This window comes from Eupeodes corollae, chromosome 3 (assembly GCF_945859685.1).
Source record: "Eupeodes corollae chromosome 3, idEupCoro1.1, whole genome shotgun sequence".
In the NCBI taxonomy this organism is placed as follows: Eukaryota; Metazoa; Arthropoda; class Insecta; order Diptera; family Syrphidae; genus Eupeodes; species Eupeodes corollae.
This window is the reverse complement of record NC_079149.1, coordinates 61158870-61179137: the sequence shown is the minus strand read 5'-3', so window position 1 is coordinate 61179137 and position 20268 is coordinate 61158870. Positions and strand designations below refer to the sequence as shown.

Sequence of the window (20268 nt, the reverse complement as noted above, 5' to 3'; positions counted from 1 at the left end):
AGTATAGTCGCATGTTGCTGTAGCTGATGATGGCGTTGGTAAGGCATCTTTATTGGATATTCAATGATACGATTATGACATAGCTATCAAGTATCTTAAAGATGCATATTCTTTTTTAATTACCAACTGAACATATGACAGATCAACGAATGTTGATGGATATGAGAATGCCAATTGAAACAAAGTATAAAATTAAAATTTGTATTTCTATATAGTTTAAACATTTTCTTTTTATGCATCTACATTCTACAGTAATTAAATGTTGATTACTAAATAATCTATTTTTATAATTTATCTTAATTTCAGAAAGTGACGAGATACTTTACTCTGCCTGTCTATTTGTTTGCGGCATTATAAATCTTATTGATAGACGACGCAAAATGATTTCAAGAAGGAAAATAATATCACGGTCTTTGGACAATCTAGATTCAATAGGACCAAATGACGATGAAGAAGATATGTGGTATGACAAGGACAAACTGTGCAAGGTAAGTGTAACAAAACAAAGTGTTTTTCATGTTATTATGGGCAGAAATAAAATTAATGATCAAATAAGTTGGTGTGACATGGAACCTAATGATAGCAATTAACCGAACACGAATAGGGTTTTGGATATCGGGGTGTAAGAGACCTTTGTAGATGATAGTTTTGTTGAATGTCTTGACAGTTTTGTTTGGCATAAATGATTTGGTGATGATTAATGTTAAAACAAAACAAAAAACATGTTTTGATTAAATTAAAAAAAAAGTATGCATAAAAGCTACAAATAATAACAATAATTATATCGTTTAAGGTTTTCTAAAACGGAGTTTAATTTTGATATTTGCAATATTCCGGGTCTAACGATAACTTCACAGGTATCGATCATATCTGATCACCTCTTCAAGAAATAACAAGTTCAGCTCTATCACAAAATCCATTCGTAGAAAATCTCCGAATAGTATCCAAATGAATTTCAAAAATAGGCATTGCCGATTTCATTTTCGAAATTAGCTGTTTCGTGTAAAACATTGTCATTTGCGAAGATTACCCGAATAAATTTTGAATCAATTTCCAGTTTTTAAACAAGTTTTTTTTTAAGTGTAAGCAAATTAAATATAAAGTGCTTAAAAATGGATTCAGTTGCTTTTTCAATGAGGGATAATATTCGGAACACATTTGTGTAAAAAAAGAAAATTTACTTAAAATAAAAAATTACTTTCACAATCCACAGAATCTTAAATCTTATCTTATTTTGAAGCTTTCACAGCAAGACAATAGGAAATCCATTTTTTAAATGGATCACGTTCGTTTTTTTTTAAATAATGAACTAATCCAAGTTGTGGCTACTTAGCTTCTCTTCTTAAATTTCTAGCAGAAGAGCAGAAACTCTTCTTGTGTTTTGTTTTGTTTCTTCAATTTATGTTTTTGTTCATGTCGCGATGTCGGAATAGCGAATACTTTAAATAATGCCAAGAATTCTTCTGAATTTTGGAAAGTAGTGAAGGAACTGAATGGGAAAAAATTCAAAATTAGTAACAATTTGTATGCTCATATTTTGGCAAATCATTTTAAAAATCTACTTAATCCATTAGAGATTGAAGAACCAATCTCTAATATAACCTTATAAGAAGTGCACAGTGTAAAACATAAAGCTAAGAATAGCAAAGCCTCAGGGTATGATATAGTTCCTTATGAATTTTTCAAAAACGCTCCAAACGATTTTTTGAAAAATTTAGCAATTACCTATTCAAATATATTGCACACGGCTGAAGTACCTGAAACTTTTAGAAAGTCAATTGTATTTCCAATACACAAAAAAGGGGTCATAAATAATGTGGAAAATTATAGGGGCATATTTTTCCTAAATACGATTTCGAAGATATTTACAGGAATTATACTGAAAAGGCTTGAGTTTTAACCCAAAACAAAATTATTGAACGAATTTCAAGCAGGTTTCAGAGCAGGTTATTCAACAACGGATCACATTTCCTCCATCCAAAATATCGTAGATTATTACGCAGAAAATGGGAAAAGCTGTATTCAATATTTATTGATTTCAAAGCTGCTTTCGATAGCATTGATCGAGGAGCATTGTTTTATAAATTAAATCTACTGGGGTTATCCTTTAAGATTTCTAAAGTACATCAGCTGTATGGAACGGTGAACAAATATCAGAATGGTTTGAAACCAAAAGTGGAGTACGTCAAGGTTGTCTTTTATCCCCCCTGTTATTTTCTCTTTTTTATCAACGACATAGTTGACGCTTTGCCAATCGATATTAAAATGGCAGGAATTGTAAATGCCTCCTATATGCTGATGATGTCGTTTTGTTTGCAGACTCCCCAGAAAGTCTTCAGCTCATGATAAATAGGCTAGATAAGTACTGTAAAATGTGGAATCTGGTAATAAATATCGGGTGATTTTTTTGAGGTTAGGATTTTCATGCATTAGTATTTGACAGATCACGCAGGATTTCAGACATGGTGTCAAAGAGAAAGATGCTCAGTATGCTTTGACATTACATCATGAATAGACTTACTAACGAGCAACGCTTGCAAATCATTGAATTTTATTACCAAAATCAGTGTTCGGTTCGAAATGTGTTTCGCGCTTTACGTCCGATTTATGGTCTACATAATCGACCAAGTGAGCAAACAATTAATGCGATTTTGACCAAGTTTCGCACTCAGTTTACTTTATTGGACATTAAACCAACCACACGAATGCGTACAGTGCGTACAGAAGAGAATATTGCGTCTGTTTCTGAGAGTGTTGCTGAAGACCGTGAAATGTCGATTCGTCGCCGTTCGCAGCAATTGGGTTTGTGTTATTCGACCACATGGAAGATTTTACGCAAAGATCTTGGTGTAAAACCGTATAAAATACAGCTCGTGCAAGAACTGAAGCCGAACGATCTGCCACAAAGTCGAATTTTCAGTGAATGGGGCCTAGAAAAGTTGGCTGAAAATCCGCTTTTTTATCGATAAATTTTGTTCAGCGATGAGGCTCATTTCTGGTTGAATGGCTACGTAAATAAGCAAAATTGCCGCATTTGGAGTGAAGAGCAACCAGAAGCCGTTCAAGAACTGCCCATGCATCCCGAAAAATGCACTGTTTGGTGTGGTTTGTACGCTGGTGGAATCATTGGACCGTATTTTTTCAAAGATGCTGTTGGACGCAACGTTACGGTGAATGGCGATCGCTATCGTTCAATGCTAACAAACTTTTTGTTGCCAAAAATGGAAGAACTGAACTTGGTTGACATGTGGTTTCAACAAGATGGCGCTACATGCCACACATCTCGCGATTCTATGGCCATTTTGAGGGAAAACTTCGGAGAACAATTCATCTCAAGGAATGGACCGGTAAGTTGGCCACCAAGATCATGCGATTTGACGCCTTTAGACTATTTTTTGTGGGGCTACGTCAAGTCTAAAGTCTACACAAATAAGCCAGCAACTATTCCAGCTTTGGAAGACAACATTTCCGAAGAAATTCGGGCTATTCCGGCCGAAATGCTCGAAAAAGTTACCCAAAATTGGACTTTCCGAATGGACCACCTAAGTCACATTTAAATGAAATTATCTTCAAAAAGTAGATGTCATGGACCAATATAACGTTACAAATAAAGAGTCGATGAGATTTTGTAAATTTTATGCGTTTTTTTTTTTAAAAAGTTCTCAAGCTCTTAAAAAATCACCATTTATATCAAAACAGTAGAAATGAAAGGTGGTTTCTAAATGGTGAAAATATTGAAGTTGTAAATGAATTTACTTACTCAATGATTCTCACACCCCAACTCATCCCTAAGAAACACTTTCAAAGTAAACTGAAGAAATCTTTATCTGCTATAAACTCAACCTGGCAAAACTTGTTTAGGAACACAAATGTTGCACATGGTGTCAAATTTAGAGTATTTGATGCGGCTCTGAGAACTATAATGACATATGGATGTCAGGTATGATATCAGCAGTATGATGAGGTTAAAAAACTGCAACGGCTCTTCTTAAAAAAACTATTTAGATTACAAAAATCAACACCTAATTATATGCTGCTGCTTGAAATTTCACCTGGAAAATGGACTGTGATGTAGCCAAAATACTTTTTTATGGTGATAATCGATTACCAAATTATTAGCAAAACACAGTATACAAAAAAATATAAGTTGGTTCAGGAAATGGGAAGATATAACAATATTGAGCAGTATTTCGGTGCATCCTTGGGAGATGGAAGATGGGAGTATGAGAGAAAATATCAATTGTATTTTTGAAAAGCTAGATGACAAAATAAGACTAGATCTAGTTGAGGAAGCAAAAGGCTACTCACGTAGATCTCTATATCCAAAGCTCAATTATAATCTGAATGAGCTCAATTATTTTACAGACAAAATTAGCTTATTTGAAATTTCTATCATTTGTCGCATTAGGGGAGAGCTTCTTAACTTAAATTACAAACCTTATTTTAATGACGTTATTGCTCTATGTAATTTGCAAGAACAAGAAAACTCTTATCACTTTTTATTAGTGCCCTATTCTAAAAGAAATAAGATTTGTATAAAAGATTTGAACCCAAAAATGTATCTGTTAAGTATTTTGACGTATCTACATATTGTACAAAATAAAACCCATTTTTGTATGGCAATTTATTTAATTTTTTGTATATATCTTTTTTCTTCTATTAATAAAAAAAATTACTAATTGTTAAATAAACAATGTAAAAATAAAAGTAAAACACACCAAAAAGCATACTTGAAATATTAATATGGAAAATATATTTTGTAATTCTTAACAGTAAAAATAGAGGTGGCATTTTGCAGGCGGTTTCTAAACCAAGGCCATCATTTTATTTATCTTTTTGTTGAATTGCAAAAATTTGTTTAAGGTTCAATAAGTAAAGCTATTATTATTATTATTATTCTTTTTGTGTTGACAGCAATATCTTCCGTTAATTTTATTTGTTGCTCGTTTTGCAATTCAATTTGCTTCCTTAAGAGGTTCGCAGTATCAATTGAAATCAAGTATCAATTTGAAAATATTTGTTTTTTGCAAAATCTTTGACGTATTTAGTTTTCTCCAAACTGAAGCTTCTTTGGAAAGTGGCCGAAGAGCATTCAGTTCCGATTTTACTTTTTCCCAGAAAAGCTTCACATCTTCTTTTAGAGCTTTAGTATATCCTTGAGCTATGTCAGGTCCCTCATTTAATAATTGATAAAGCCTTTTAAAGAACTTCAAAATTCGTAGCAGATTTTCCACTTCAAATGAATTTTGTGATCGATTTTTCGGGATTCGGGGATAATTTCCGATAACGATGGAATTCATGCTTGTTATGTGTTGTTTGATTCGTAGCGCCATCTACTTGAAAATAAACGTCATCCACGTCTTAACATTTAAATTACGACTATAAAAATAAAAGCTCGCTAGCGCAATCCATTTACCGTAGCAATGGCACCATCCTCATTTTCCAATAAATGAGATTCAATCACACTGCGAGTCTTAAAATCAAAAAACAAAAACAAACATTGACATCACCAAATTTTGACTTACATTTTTCAAGTTAAAACTGCAACAAGTCTGCTTATTTACGTATAGCCTGCGAAGTGAACATGTTTATATAAGTTTCTAATTATTCGTTATTAAATATTTAGTTGTGGAATAGTTTGAGTAGTAGTAAAATGTCAAAAGTTGACAGCTTCAAAAATGACATCTGCCCAAGTATTGGGCTATTCAAAATCAAAATGAGAAAAAGCGCCACTTTCCCCCTGTGAGAAATTTTAATATATTCCGAGAGCTCTTTATGTCATTTAAAAAATTCAAATTCAGAAAAAAAAATACATTCTTAGGAGTGGACTAATTTAACTGACACCAGTTTTAAAATTAAATTTTTAGTCGTTCATCAATTTTCTTAATTCTACCAACATCACAGTGTCAAAATGTTGATAAAATCATTCATCAAATTGGGAACATGCAATCAATGGAGTGTGGTTATTTTAGATTCATATACATACGTTTTAATTAATAAATTTATGCAGTTGGAAATAAATTACTCCGGAGGCCATTCAGGGAATAACCCGTCGCATCGGATCATGTCGCATCGCTTTCTCATCAAATCATAAATGACCGATTGATTGAATCGGTCCTAAAATGATGTCATCTCTAAGAATTATTAATTTAAATTCAAAGACCTGTATTAGGAATATTGTGCATGAAAATCACGTATGCCTATGCATATAAAATTTAAAAAATCCTGTTGTTAAATAAATTATTTTAAACATCATGTCAAGAAAGTATAGACTAAAATATATCTTGAATGTAATTTTGTTCGAACGGACTTTTTTTTTCTTTGTTTTAGAAGAATAAAAACAATTAATAAATTATCGACCTTGGTTATGTCGAACTATTTTTAATGAACAAACAGTAATTATGATTTTAGTCTTTTATATTTAATATAATTATAGGTAAAGTACAATGAATCAATTCTTAAGCTTTACAATTATATTTATTTCCGTAAATAGATTTGAACTCTGATCTTTTAGAAGATAATTACCTATGAGTGAGATATTTAATTGCTGCCAATAAAATACGCACAGTGCTAACATACAACTAAATTATGTGCAATTGGAAAAATAGTTGTTATATTAACAATACAAAAAACAATTATTCATTAAAAACTTTAGCACAGCCAATGGCGAATCCAGAGGAGGGTCGTAGGGGCCAGAATCTGACATTCAGCCCTATTCCAAAAACTTAGCACAAATTCATCAAATTTTGACCAATGGACGATTTAGGAGGGGGGGGGTCATATGAGCCATTACGCTTAGGCAGTTAAGTTGTGTAAGGAAAGTTCTGTTAGTAACTGAACGACATTCAACAAAAGTGGTGTAATGCTTAAAATTATTTTCATAAAATTCGATTCCAAGAAAAAGAGCAAAGATTCGAGTTTTTAAGAAGAAACCTTAAATAAGACATCTTCAATTTTATATTAAGGTCCCTTTAAATTCCTGAAACTAGCCTTCAGTTCCATCTTATTTTTGTATGCATATACATAAATAGTGAAAATCACGTTTAAAGTGATTTTTACTTGCCACACATGGGAACTATGTATATGGCAAGTATTGAATTCGTAAACAAATTTCGAATCAAACATGACATTACGATGTTAGAAAAGTCAAAAAAGTTGGTCCCCAATTCCATTCGTCTATTTGTCTGTCCTGGCCCCTAAAGCACAAACCCTGCCGATTGAAACTAAGCCGATTAGTTTAAGGCGTTTTTTCATGTTTTAATACTGAAAATATCAGCAGTCCCCTTACAATTTTTTTGGTGTAAATTCGAAAATTCGAATTTTTTTCAGAAATGGGCCGATCGATGTTTTTAGAACTTTCTCTAATTTTTTTCTTAATTCGGCTTCTTTTTACAAGAAAAACATATTTTGGTATTGCTCCAGAAGGGTGTCTCTCATTAAGCCGTTATTTAGTTTTCAAATTATCTCAAAAACTTAATCAGATTTCAATAATCTTGTCTTTCAATGCAAACTCTTGTCGATGGTCAAATTTTCAAATCGATGATGATTTTTGATGATCGAAAATGTCATATATTTTTTTTAATGGCATTTAAATTTGTAAGTTTTTTTTAAGGTCGTAACAAATTAAATAAATCTATATTTTGGAAGGAATTTGCTTAAGATGTTCCAGAACTAAGATTTAAACACGAATTTCAAGAATGTAAATGTTCCAAAAACAGCAAAAGGGACACTTTTGTTAAACTAATGACTAATTGAAACACATAATGCACGTTTCATATCTGTTAATATAAAAGCTTTAAATCTCTTGAGAACTGAAGTAAAAGAGATTCTGAAACGTGTAATTAGTGACTGCCACAAAAAAGTTTCTTCCCAGCTTATTTATTTTTCTTAGTTTGTTTTTATTTTATATTCAGAGCAATTGTGTCCTTAAATGCACTTATTTCCTTGAATTCAAGAACCAAACATTTTTCTCTCAACAATTTTAAAGTTTTGTTGACTGCCTTAAGACCAAAATATTTTCTAGCATCAGCTCCAATCTTTGAGTAAGCAGATTGGTAGCGATAGTAATAATAGACTCCCAAAAATTAAGTCCGAAAAAAGTACGTCAAAAAAGAACAGAAAATTCTTGATATCAGATTCTTTCTCATTTTCTAGATTTTTGAATTTTGGTAGCGTTTTTCGCATTAATATATAAATGGCAACAAAAAAGAATAACTTTTTTTTTTGAAGAAAACAAAGTTTCAAAACAATTTCGCACCTTTCTCGATGAAAGCATTGAAAACCCTCTTAACTATTGTGTTTTGCTCTTAAATATGGCATATTTAGAAAACTGTTGGAATCTTGGAATGCTTTTATATGAAAAAAGTCTATTAAATTAAATAGTTAGACTATACCTTGCTAGACAATAGCGTTCTAAAATAATTTAATAACTAAAGTTGTCCCTTTAGCCCTTGAAATGTGTACATTTTAGGTTGCACATTATGGTATTTAAATTCCGTTAGCCTTCTTTAAAGAACATTTGTAAGCAGTAAGTAAAAACTCGTCTATATGTTAAGTACGTGAACCCCCCCCCCCCTGATTAAAAATCTGGATCCGCCCTTGAGCACAGCTTGAAATAAATTGACTTTGTAACGTGTCTTTTGTCTACGAACACCAGAAAATTGTTTCAAAAATTATTGGAAAGAAACACAAGTAGATACAAAGATTTAACAATAATATAAGAAAAGTGGGTGTGGTATTCGGTGGATTTTGTAAGAAACACAATTTTAATTAATCCAATCTCAAACATAAGAATCAATATAAAAATATTTGAATTAAAGAAAACAATTTAGTAATAATTTTCATTTAAATTATTTCAGGATCACATTGATGAAGTTCTCTCTAAATGGGAACAAATTGACGATGAAATTTGGGCAAAAATTGTTGTTTTTGAGAAAAATCGACGCGTAGCAAAAGCTTATGCTCGATCATCTGTCATTTCTATCAATGGATCCAAACATGGTTTCGATGGAGTTCGGTATGAATTTAACGTTACTAACATTCTAGTATAAATTATAATTTTTTTTTGTTTACATTAAAGAATCGGTTTAAACGGTTTTCATAATCCAATGCGTGATCCTCAAACAAATGAAGTCAAAAAAGCCATTGGTGAAGGTTTCAAATTGAAAATGGACGAGACGGGAAATATTCTGATCAAACGCTATGGAAAATCCAATGTTTACGTTCATAGCACGTCAAAATTGTCGAATGAAGAAACAGTCATTGGGGCAGATATATTACAATTGCCACAACAAGCCATTAATATTGGAACTTCTGCCAAGGTAAAACTAATACTTTTATACATTGTCAAAGAGAAAACGTTTTCAATGAAACCTAAACTTTTTTGTCGAAATAGCTCTTTGACATGCGTAAGTTCACAACGAATATAAACCGAGAAATATCTCGAACTGCGCCCGAATGTAGCCGCCTTGAACGTCAATGTTTATCTGCCATTTCTGTAGTGAAATCCAGCAATAATCTCATTCACAGTCCACTTTGGATTCTGGTCATAAATATTGTTGCCATTGATATGCTTAAGAGTCGAATCACAACAATAGGAAGAAGCATCGATAGTGGTCATCGAATTTCTCCAACAACTTCCGGTAGTGAAGATCCTTATTCGACAATCGAAAGTCAAGCTGAGCTCATTCTGGCCGAAGATGCCAAAATGAATGCAAAACTTAAGGAATACCATACCTACGATGATAACCCCTATGTTCCTAAGGTAAAATACGAAAATACGATTGGAAATATATTTCAGCACTAATGAATTATTGTTTGTGTTTGTTTTTTGTTTTTTTTTTCAGCCTGATTATGAAATCTACAATCAGACCATTTCTCCAATAATGACCCCGAAAAACAAAACGGTCCAACGCAAAAAACAAGATGATCCTTACTACTGTGGTCTCTTAGCACGAATTCCAAATTTTATCAAGTCCAACAAGTCATCGAATAACAAAAAGAAGGATTCGAAAACAGCTCGCAAAATCTCTGCTCAACACCTACATAATCTGCCTACGCATCCAGTTCCGTTTCCAGCGTTTCATCAGCATCCTCAAGCATCTTACTATCCTTTTAAGTTGCATCCGCAACATCACCGAATTTCACAATCTCAAATGTCCTTGTGGGATGCACGTAGCTTAGTCAGTGGAGTTGGTAAGAAATATATAGCTTACATATTTGTGTCCTAATTTTGTTCTTAATCAATTACCGTTTTTATTTCAGAATAAAAATGGACTCGTAGACATTACTCATTAGAATTTTAATTAGAATATTTTTTTATCAAAATCAAATTAAAAAAAATAGAGACGAGGTAAACCATGAAAGGAATTCGTATCGCATAGTGAGTGAGGTCCTTTGCCATAAAACCGCTTAAGACTGAAATACGTCCTATAACAAAAATGGAGAGCAACATTTTGTTATGTAGGCCAACGGCAGAAATGTTTCTGATCTTTTTTTTAGTTAAAATTAAGTCGTGCGACAATTTTGTTTTTTTATTATTTTATATTAAATGATTATTATAATTAAGTAATGTAATAAATCAAAAAACTGCCTTGTTTAATTTTATAATTAATTGTTTTTATCAATTACATTGTATGCTTGTGTTTCTAGTGTACATATATAATTATTATAATATTTTTTTTTGTAAATATTTATAGAAAACTTATTTTTTATACACATATAAATATAAATATTTAAATAAAACTTGAAATAAATTTAATTTAAGATACAAAATAATGTTCTGTATGGTTTTATTTAAATTTATAACAAAAAAAATTAAACCTGAAAGGACTAGAAGAAAAGGTTTGTTCCAATTTTCGTTATGCATTACTGTTAAGATTGTACAATATGCGAAATAGGTCATAACGAACCTATAGTTTATTACATTATAAATATTACGAAACTAGTTTGTTTTTTTTTATGCAGAAAATAGCATTGGAGCAGTTTTTCTTTTGTTCATTTCATATATACTGGGTTTTTAAAGTTTGTTTTTACGGAAATAAGGCCTGACTAATACTCTGATGAGGTAAATTACTTTGGGTTAAGCTAAGTCTTCACGATGGGAAGATTTTCCAATGTTGCCAGATTTCTAGCAAACATTTCAACCAATTTTCAATCAACCATAAGAACATACAATTTCATCTGTCAAAAGTGAACAAAAATTGACAGTCAATCGTCATCAAATTTTCTATCAAACAATTGACCGACTTCTTTCAATCGTTTGTACTCATCCAAACACTTCTTCGTTGTCCATAGCTCAAGAACCATAAGAGATATCGAATTCAAATAAATTTTGTTATACATATGATAATGCAGAAAGAGCTCTCAAGAAAATTGAAAAAATGTGTGGTTGGTTTTTTTTACCATAGAAGTTTAAAAAAAAGGTGAACAGTTTGGATAACCCTTAATATCTTACGAACCAAAAACGCTAGAGACTTGAATTAAATTTTATATAATATAATGATACGTGATACCAAACCAGTATATTTAAAAAAAATAAAACTTGGTAAAAATTGATTTTCGACTCAAATATCTTTTCAAAAATTTGAGATATGGGCTTTAAACTACTTACATCTTTTAAAAAACGTTGCTGTCAACATTCTGTTAAATTTTGAAAAAAAACGAATTGACATTTTTTTTACAAAAAACTAAAAACCTAACAAAAACACAATACTAAAACTTGGTAAAAATGTACTTTCCACTCAAATAGCTTTTCAAAAATTTAAAATGTTGTCTTCAAACATTTTTTATTTCACAAAAAATATTGTTTTCGATATTCAGAAGTTTTTTTTTATAAAATACCAAAAGTCCGTTTGTTCATACAAAAAATAAAATCTACAAGAAATAGTACGCAAAGTTGGTAAAAACTGATGTTCGGTTCTTGATATCTCTCAAATTAATTTCATTCATCCAATTTGTAAAAATGTAAGAAATGGTACTAAAATTGGTGAAATTTTGTCTTCGACTAAAAATCTATTTTACAAAACTAGATTTTCAAACTAAGCTATTTCTTTATCTGAAAAATGTTGTTGGTAATTTTAAAATTTGTAAGAATAATTCAATAATTTTTTAACCCAAAACGAAAACCTACAAACTTAAGCAAGAGATAGATGGGAAGTTATCAGTGTGGGTCGCATCCCAGCCTCTTTTTTGTATTTTGAAATAGTTGGATTGTCCACTAATTGGATATTGGATTGTGTTATTTCTAAACAACATCATTCAACTTTTAGTTGGCACAAAGTTTTTGAGCAGGAAACAACAACAAAAAAATAAACAAGATTAAAAAAAAAAACTTAGAAAATCGAAAAAAATTACCGTTTTTGCAAAATAACGAAAAAGACGTAAAAGAGGTATAAAAGGATATACGCATGAACAAGTTTTACACGATAGCGGTTATTGACCAAAAAATTATCTAATATTTGGATAAAATCAACCAACCGTATAAACGGACAATTTTAACTTGTAAACAATTGATAAGTGTCAGCTAATTGAAAGGCTTTTGGCAGTTCGGCCAATATTTGAAGATCTTCCAATCGTGTATTCTTAGCCTTAGTCTCCAAATTCATAGCAATATCTTAAACGAAAATACCGAACATTATTTGTGTACGTCCACCTTCCGCTATTTAAATAAAGTGATGATCAATCAATGGCGGATTAACCATTATTTTCTAACACAAGCTTTTAAAGTCCTAAAACCTGTCTTCAATTCCATCTTATTTTTTTTTCACGAACATGTATCAGTAAAATCCATCAATATAATATTAATTTTTAGTTTTTGAACATATTACAGATTTTCTAGCAAAATATTGAAGCAATAAGATAAATCAAATATTAAATTTTTTTTTTTTCAAAAAGAAACAATGCATTTAAAGTTTTATTTAATTTATAAATCCATTTTAATTTTGTTTTAATGATGAAATTTCATTTTACTGAACAGCTGACTGCCAAAACCAAAAAAAAAATCCATTTCGTTTCGCTGTAGCTTACAACTCTCAACCATTCCTGTGTGCGAGTACTGTTGTCAGGAATGAAAGGGACCTACAATTTTAGGCCGAATCCGAACGGCTAATTTGAGAAAGCACTTTTTCATGACAAAAATTACTCTTGAAGGATTTGTCAATTCCTCGCAAGAGGCAGTACCCGCGAAAATTATATTTTGTTTTAAATTAATATGGCACGGTCAGGGATTGAACCCAAGACCCCTTGCATGACAGTCCAACGCACTAACCATCATGTCTACCAAAATATCTGCTACATTCTCTGTTAAAAAACAGCATTGAATAAGTTTTTTTTTTTTTAATTAATTTTTATTAATTCATTCTTAAGCTAGAAAAAATTCATAAAACTAGCCTAATTATCCATAACTTACAACTAACTTAAAGGTCCAATACGGACACTCTAAGCTAAACTATAACACTAATTAGTAATGCCTTTCGGCCTTAAGATCTATTTTACTTCAATTTAAATTTTATTTGTTTTGTTTTTATTAGAAAATTTTGAAAAAAACTAATATCAATAACATTTTTTATTTATTTTTACTTACAAACTACTTAAAATAAGGTGTCCTTAAATAAAACTTAAAACTAACTTAAACTACCTATTCTACCTATAAACTACTTAAAACTAGAACAACCACAGCAGCAAATCTAATGTTTTTTGTTTTTATATTTTACTGTCTTTTTTGTATGTTTTTTTTTTCTTTGATTTTTTTTGTGTTTTTTTTTCTTTTTATTTTTTAAATTTTTTTTATTTTTTTTTTTGTGCCACCATGTCTATTCTACTTAAAACTAAACCCTTAAACTATAAAACAAGTATGTAAGCCGGCCAAGGCTTAAACCCAATCCCGACTACCCATTATCAAGTGCCGATTGAAGCCACCAAAACTGGTTCTCCTGCTTCACCCTATCAGTTCGGTCCCGTTCGGACACAGCCCTACTGAACCGAAGGAGCTCTGCTCCGCCTTGTGCCATGACGTCCCGATTGTACAAGAGTTGCCTATCCACGGTTCGTCGTCTGACGTGGTAGATTAACGGAACTGCCGATCTATCCTGTATCCGACCGCATCTATCTAAAAAGAGGAATGCCTCTGGGGAATGAAATGAGCCGCTCAAGCGTGTACTCTCAAAATACTCGTCCTTCGGATAGAACGGCCCCAAAATTAAATTGTTGGTCGAAGACATAGCTCTTGCAATGTGACCTCGAACGAGTTTTATCACGAAATTGTCAATTTTGTTAATTCGAGCCCCGTTGTATAGGACCTCGTTGGAATAGTAATACACATAAGAAGATTCGGCTGTTCGATATAAGCCGGTACAGCGTCGTAAACACTGCCGCTCGAACACCCGAAACTTCTCCATCTGGGAAAGGGCAACGTTGAACCACATAGGACAACCATAAACGATCATTGGCCATATGAGGGCCTTGTAGCAAATTACATTCACTCTGGGGTCAAGCCGCCTGCTAAAAAACAGCTGTTTTGTCAGAGCGAAGGCTCCTCTGGCCCTGGTCAGAGCAGCATTTATATGTCTGTCGAAATATAAATACTGATCTAACCAGATCCCGGTCTCCCTCTAAGATCGATTAAATTGACTTAAATTGGTCCGCGCTTCCTGCTTGTAGCGGTTCCATCGGTCCCTTACTTGTTTCGGCGCCAATTCAAAGCCATTTTCCAGAAACGTTGGAGCAATATTTCGCCTATAGAATTTTTAGATATAGAATCTTTAGCATGCGCAAGTGGTCTAGCTGCTTCGACCAGTAGCTCCTTCATTACCATCTTCATTGACGATCCGTTATAAATTTTGTTTGCAGCCATTTCTAAAATGATGGATATTTATAAGAACATAATCACGATTTTATATTAAAACAAATATTATTCGACTTACTTTTTTGTAAAATATTGCCACGAACAATCAGCAAACAACAATCACAACAAATCTCAACTCTTGTGACCTGAAAAGTATTTTTGCGTGTGCTGTCAAAATGACAGTGCAAACCATGGAGTTTAATTTAACTGTCCGTTTATATTATTGGTTAGGCCCAATGACGTAAATTTTCTGATTTCTATAAACTCTCATTAGTAAAACATTTCAGATTCCTCCTGTTTCAAATTTTACTGATGGATTTTACTTATAGCTATAACCGGCCACTAAGCAAACAAATCTTTCAAAACATTCACCCACTTTCAGCACTCAATTAAATTTATGAAATTCAATTTCAAATGGTCAGAATTTAATTAATTTACACAAATAGTAATTGTAGTACTAAACTTTTACTTAGAAATTTTGAATCAATACAAAATTTGACAGTCGGTGTTGCAAAAATTGTAATGTCAAACGAAAACGTGTAAGTGTTCAGTGTGAACGATTTTTGCGTTTTCGAAAACCTTCTGACGAAAACTCGGTTTTGGGTTTGGTGTGAAAAGGCTATTAAGCTTTTCCAAAGTGTTTTTAAGATCTTAATAAGTTGAAGAAATCTACTTTTTGAAGGGAATTTGCTTTGAATGAACTTGAATTAAGATTTAAACATAAATTTCAAGAATATATATGGCTTTTATGAAACAAACATTTTTTCTCTCCAATTTTTAAGTATTGTTGACTAATTTTTGATGAAGACATTTGAAAAATGGTCACTCAAAACAGTAATTTTTGAAAATTTGTCTTCTAGCATTATTTCCAATCGTACGAGACTTAAAATGATAGCAACAATAAACTCCTAGAAACTGTGTCAGAAGAAAGTAAGCAAAAAAAAAGATCAAATTTTTCAGTCTTTTTGAATGTGTGTTTTTTGTAAAGTACGAAACATACTCGTATTATTTTTGGAAAAAGCCTACTTTTCAACATGATTTTTAACATTTACGCATGAAATGCACGAAATCGTGTTGTGTTTGAGCTCTTAAATATAGCATATTTAGAAAACTGTTGTACGTTGTCCATTATTTGAAAACCTTCGGCGTATATCATACATATAATTATGATTCCAGCAACCGGCTATAGTGTTGAGCAAACAAATCAGCAAAATAATTCAAAGCGTAGCGTTATTTTCCCCTGAGTCTCTTACGAAATGTTCATGCAGAAATTTTTTTTTTAATTGACCAGTTTATATTTTTAAAGCTGGACAGACTTAACCGAGCCAATCGGCTCAGAACTACTTGGACACGATCCAAATATTACACGAACGAGCCACAGCCACTTTGACAGATTGATTGTTTTTATGTTTTTCATTTCGAGAACAAGCAAATATTTCTATAAAAAAAAGGGAAACAAATATCGTAAAATTACGAAACTTGTAGGCAGAAAAACATGGCCAAAAATGATAGGCAAGTTCAATAATAGTTGTAAACTAATCTAGAAAATAAAAAGAAACATGAAATATTCGTTTCCTTGTTTGTATCAGATAGACTGAGGTAGTGTAAAGGTGCATAACTACTTGGCTCGTTGATTCTCGACACACGACAGAGTCGAACCTTGACTCCTTGATTTTTGACTTACCGAATATCCAAAGGGATTGCCAGAGACAAACCGAGTCACCTCAGTTTCCCAGACACAGTCGATTTTGGATCGGGTGGGGTCAATTTGGATCTTTGACTCTTTCGTGTGTGGCCAGCTTAAGATCTCAGAGATATCCGTATTCTCAGAAATAAAAACAGATAAATTCTTTTGAGAAGTAAATTTTTATTTCAATATACATATCAATAATTCTCTATTTCCGTCTCATTCATTATGTGAAGACAAATGACAGTTCAGTTTTAGTCATGTGTTTAGTTATAACGACACAAGTTTCTATGATTGAATTTGCTTCACTTGTCTTCTAACTTCTTAGGACCATCCTTTAAGTGGGAAGAATTTTTCTCACAACATTTACATTCAACTTGTGATGTATGTGAAGAAATTCGCCTTCAAACCTTAGAAACTTTTAGTGATTTCACCTGTCCTTTGTAAACAATTCTTCCAATTTATATAGAAAGCACAGGTCGACCGAACACATTTTAAAGAAAGACAAAATTGTGGAATTTAAGTTTGCCATGGCTAATGAAGACGTTAAAATGGCTTCCTTTGTTCCTTTTAATCAATGAAAATTATTTCCTTCTAATAATTAAATTATAAAATGTTAAGTTGCCCGCAACTAAGATGCCCAAGGGTGGCAGGTCTTAAGCATTATTCACATGAGCACGACCAACGAATGAACGAATATTCGTCGATTTTGACATTTCTTTCACATGAGAGTTTTTTGATTCGTCGCGTATAAAGTTTGACTTTGACCACCGAAACCAAAACAAGAACGATTTTTTTTTGGTCAAGTACGCACGATTATTTTATTCTTTGGGAGTGTGGCAAATGTAGAACGCGAATAAAGTTTGACAGTTCGTATCAACTTAATATTTTTCGCGACGAATAAATTTGTTTTCTTAAATTTATTAATATATGATATTGAAAAGTAAAAGTATGCATCATAAATCAAATAGAAACTATATTGCTATCGTTTTGTTAAGAATTTGTGTGGAAATATGTCTTCAAACGTATATAAACTCACATTTTGTAAGTCATTCGTCGTTCGTTGGTCGCGCTCATGTGAATGCTGCTTAAAAAAAAAATTGAATTTAGATATTAATGTACTTCTGAATGCGTTCATTTAAATTTTTCGAAAACGTTCAGGCAACTGTCAATTATTTTCAACCCAACCTCGCGAACACACCCTTGATTATTCAAAATAATTTTTGTGTTCCGTTGGATTCTTGTTTGGTCTGAAATAGAAAGAAAAAAGTCACTCCATTTTTTATCAATTACAAGTTAATTAAAACCCTTTATTTGATGCAAGTAGTTTAAGTATTAAAAGTGAATGAAGTTCGTGTAAAAAAACATCATGGATCGTTTTGTTACACGGGCACCAACATGGAAAACCCTGGAAATGTCTTCGTTTTCACGCAGCTTCGCCAATGTATCGCTCACTGGCAAGAAATCCACACCCAAAGAAGACAAATCCAAAGTTTCAAAACTGCAATCGACAGCAAACAAAAGACTGAGCATTCGAGATGAACATCTATTGAAAATCTTCACCGGCCAAGCCGATGAGCCTCTGATGGTCGTTCCAACTACGACCCAAACCCAACAAGCATTATCGCCAATTACAACCCGTATCAATTGTAGCTTTGGTGTCGGTGCTTCTGCTGCTGCTGCTGCTGCTTTTCCTACTGTCAGCGACAAGAACACCGTCTGTCTCATTCCCATCAACGACGAGAACACCCCGCCTCCAAATGCGCGTATCACCTGTGAGTATTGTCAAAAGTCAAAACTGACAGAAGATGTACAAAAAAAATCATATTAGTAATAGTACATAGGTGCATATATATTTATTTATAATAAATTTCACTTTGCTTTGTTTATCTGCATTTTGCACAAAACGCTTCTCTCTGAAATTATGTACAATTGTTCCTTAAAAACATTTTAACATTTTCAATTGAATTAGTTAAGGACCAGCCGGAGCTGGATGTTCTGTACAGTAATAGTGGCGGCGGGAAGAACGGTTCACGACCGTCAACTCCAATCAGCAATATGATACCAGCAAATATGGCTTCAGGCACACCAAAAAACAACCCGCTGATGGCTCGAATCCAGAGGGACTTGAACAGTCCGTCGGCTGCGACCAGGGTTCGTGCGATTAAAGCTTTGAGGTAAGCGCTATGGCAATGTAACTGACACGTAAGCATTTCATTATTTTATTTTTGTCTGTGTGTTCTCAGGAGCCCAACTAAGTCAGCGTATGGCAATTTCGATATACCTCATGAGGAACAGGACATAATCACCGACGAGGAACGCAAGTCTCCGGTGAAAGTGAGCAGCATCCAAGAACTGATGAAGGATGTTGTTGTGTATGTTGAAGTGCGAACTGGCGAAGATAACCGATCGTCGGGGGTGAAAAAAGTGATCTCAGCTCTGGGAGCTAAAGTAAATGATAAACTGTTGAGGTAGAATTTATTATCGATTGTTTAGAGCGCGGATTACATTGTTAAACATTTGTATTCTCCACAGAGACACAACTCATGTGGTATTCAAGGATGGCCTTTTGTCGACATATAACAAGGCCAAGAAGTGGAATATTCCCATAGTGTCGATTCTTTGGATTGAGGCGTGTAAAAAACAGATGAGGCTTATGTCTCCCAAGGATTTCCCCATTTCGAATGCAGATCGCTATGAGAATCCAGAACTCTATGATAAAATGAAGGTAAAAATGCAATTTTGTTATTTTCTTTTTTAATTTGAGAAGTGAGGTTATATTCGACTTATGATCATTTTTTTGTGCGCATTAGTTGAGTATTTTACTCAAGATCGATATGTTTTTTGGCATAAAGAATTTAAATGGGATGAATATGATAAATTGCTTAAAATTTATCTTAGTTTTGTAAATTTTATGTCGCACGAGGTTTTGGTTAAGGTATTTTGTTGTTGGTAAAACATCTTATTAAGTTTTTAGAAAGTAAAATTTACAACTCTTTAGTAAATTCGGGAAAACAGTGTATCGCTAATGTGAATCCAGTTAAACACATTTTGTTTTAACTAAAGTCTTTAAGTGTGATATAGATATATTTAAAATGCATTAACCACAACGAAGCCAAAGGCCTTTAGCGGTCGAAAGTGCGTGCTCAGAAGGTGATTCTATTGTTGAAGATAATAAATTTCATTGGATAGTTTAGATAAATGAGTTAGATGTGAGATACAATTTTCAAACTGTGTCAGTACTTTTTTGGTGAACAAATGAGTTTAAACACGTTACGTGTATTTTATAGCTATACCACAAACACGCAATAGGTCTACTTTTAATAGGCTTCTCACCGACTTACGATATTATGGGTCATAAAGCACGACCTAAGAATTTGTAAAATATTTACCCTTATTGTGAAGATCAACTATCAATTAATAATTGAATTAACAATTGAATAATTGATGTCAACTGTCAATGAATTATTGATACATTGTGGATTTGTATCAATAACCTATTGTGAATGGAAAAAATTAGTATTGCGAAAAAAAAAAATTCATCGACTTTTTTGTCAACTGGCAATTTTTTTTTCAATCGTAAATTTGTAGTTGATGAGTTCGTGTTTGCTGAAAAAATAACAAAAAAATGTGAGATTCGAATTATAAAAATCTATAAAATCGTTAATTTTGTATTTTAAAGGTCTCAAAAAGTTATTAGTAACAAAAAACAGATATGCAGATTAGTCCAGTTGATGTA

At 32.4% G+C, this 20268-nt stretch overlaps 2 protein-coding genes across 3 annotated transcripts in view; both read left to right on the top strand.

Moving 5' to 3' along the window:
* LOC129951421 (uncharacterized) overlaps window positions 1–10732 on the top strand; it is a 49211-nt gene extending 38479 nt beyond the window's left edge. The window contains exons 2-7 of the mRNA XM_056063551.1: window positions 307–488; window positions 8859–9016; window positions 9080–9320; window positions 9395–9763; window positions 9846–10194; window positions 10264–10732. Coding sequence (XP_055919526.1) covers window positions 381–488; window positions 8859–9016; window positions 9080–9320; window positions 9395–9763; window positions 9846–10194; window positions 10264–10268 — 1230 coding nt within the window. The 5' untranslated portion in view covers window positions 307–380 and the 3' untranslated portion in view covers window positions 10269–10732. The remainder of the gene's footprint in view (window positions 1–306; window positions 489–8858; window positions 9017–9079; window positions 9321–9394; window positions 9764–9845; window positions 10195–10263) is intronic.
* A 7044-nt stretch (window positions 10733–17776) lies between these two features.
* Window positions 17777–20268, top strand: part of LOC129949657 (uncharacterized) — a 36885-nt gene continuing 34393 nt past the window's right edge. The window contains exons 1-4 of one of the 2 annotated variants that reach the window (XM_056061242.1): window positions 17777–18304; window positions 18502–18706; window positions 18776–19000; window positions 19065–19257. In XM_056061242.1, coding sequence (XP_055917217.1) covers window positions 17899–18304; window positions 18502–18706; window positions 18776–19000; window positions 19065–19257 — 1029 coding nt within the window. In that variant the 5' untranslated portion in view covers window positions 17777–17898. Of the gene's footprint in view, window positions 18374–18501; window positions 18707–18775; window positions 19001–19064; window positions 19258–20268 lie in introns of both variants that reach the window. The other variant, XM_056061243.1, reaches the window with a different exon arrangement.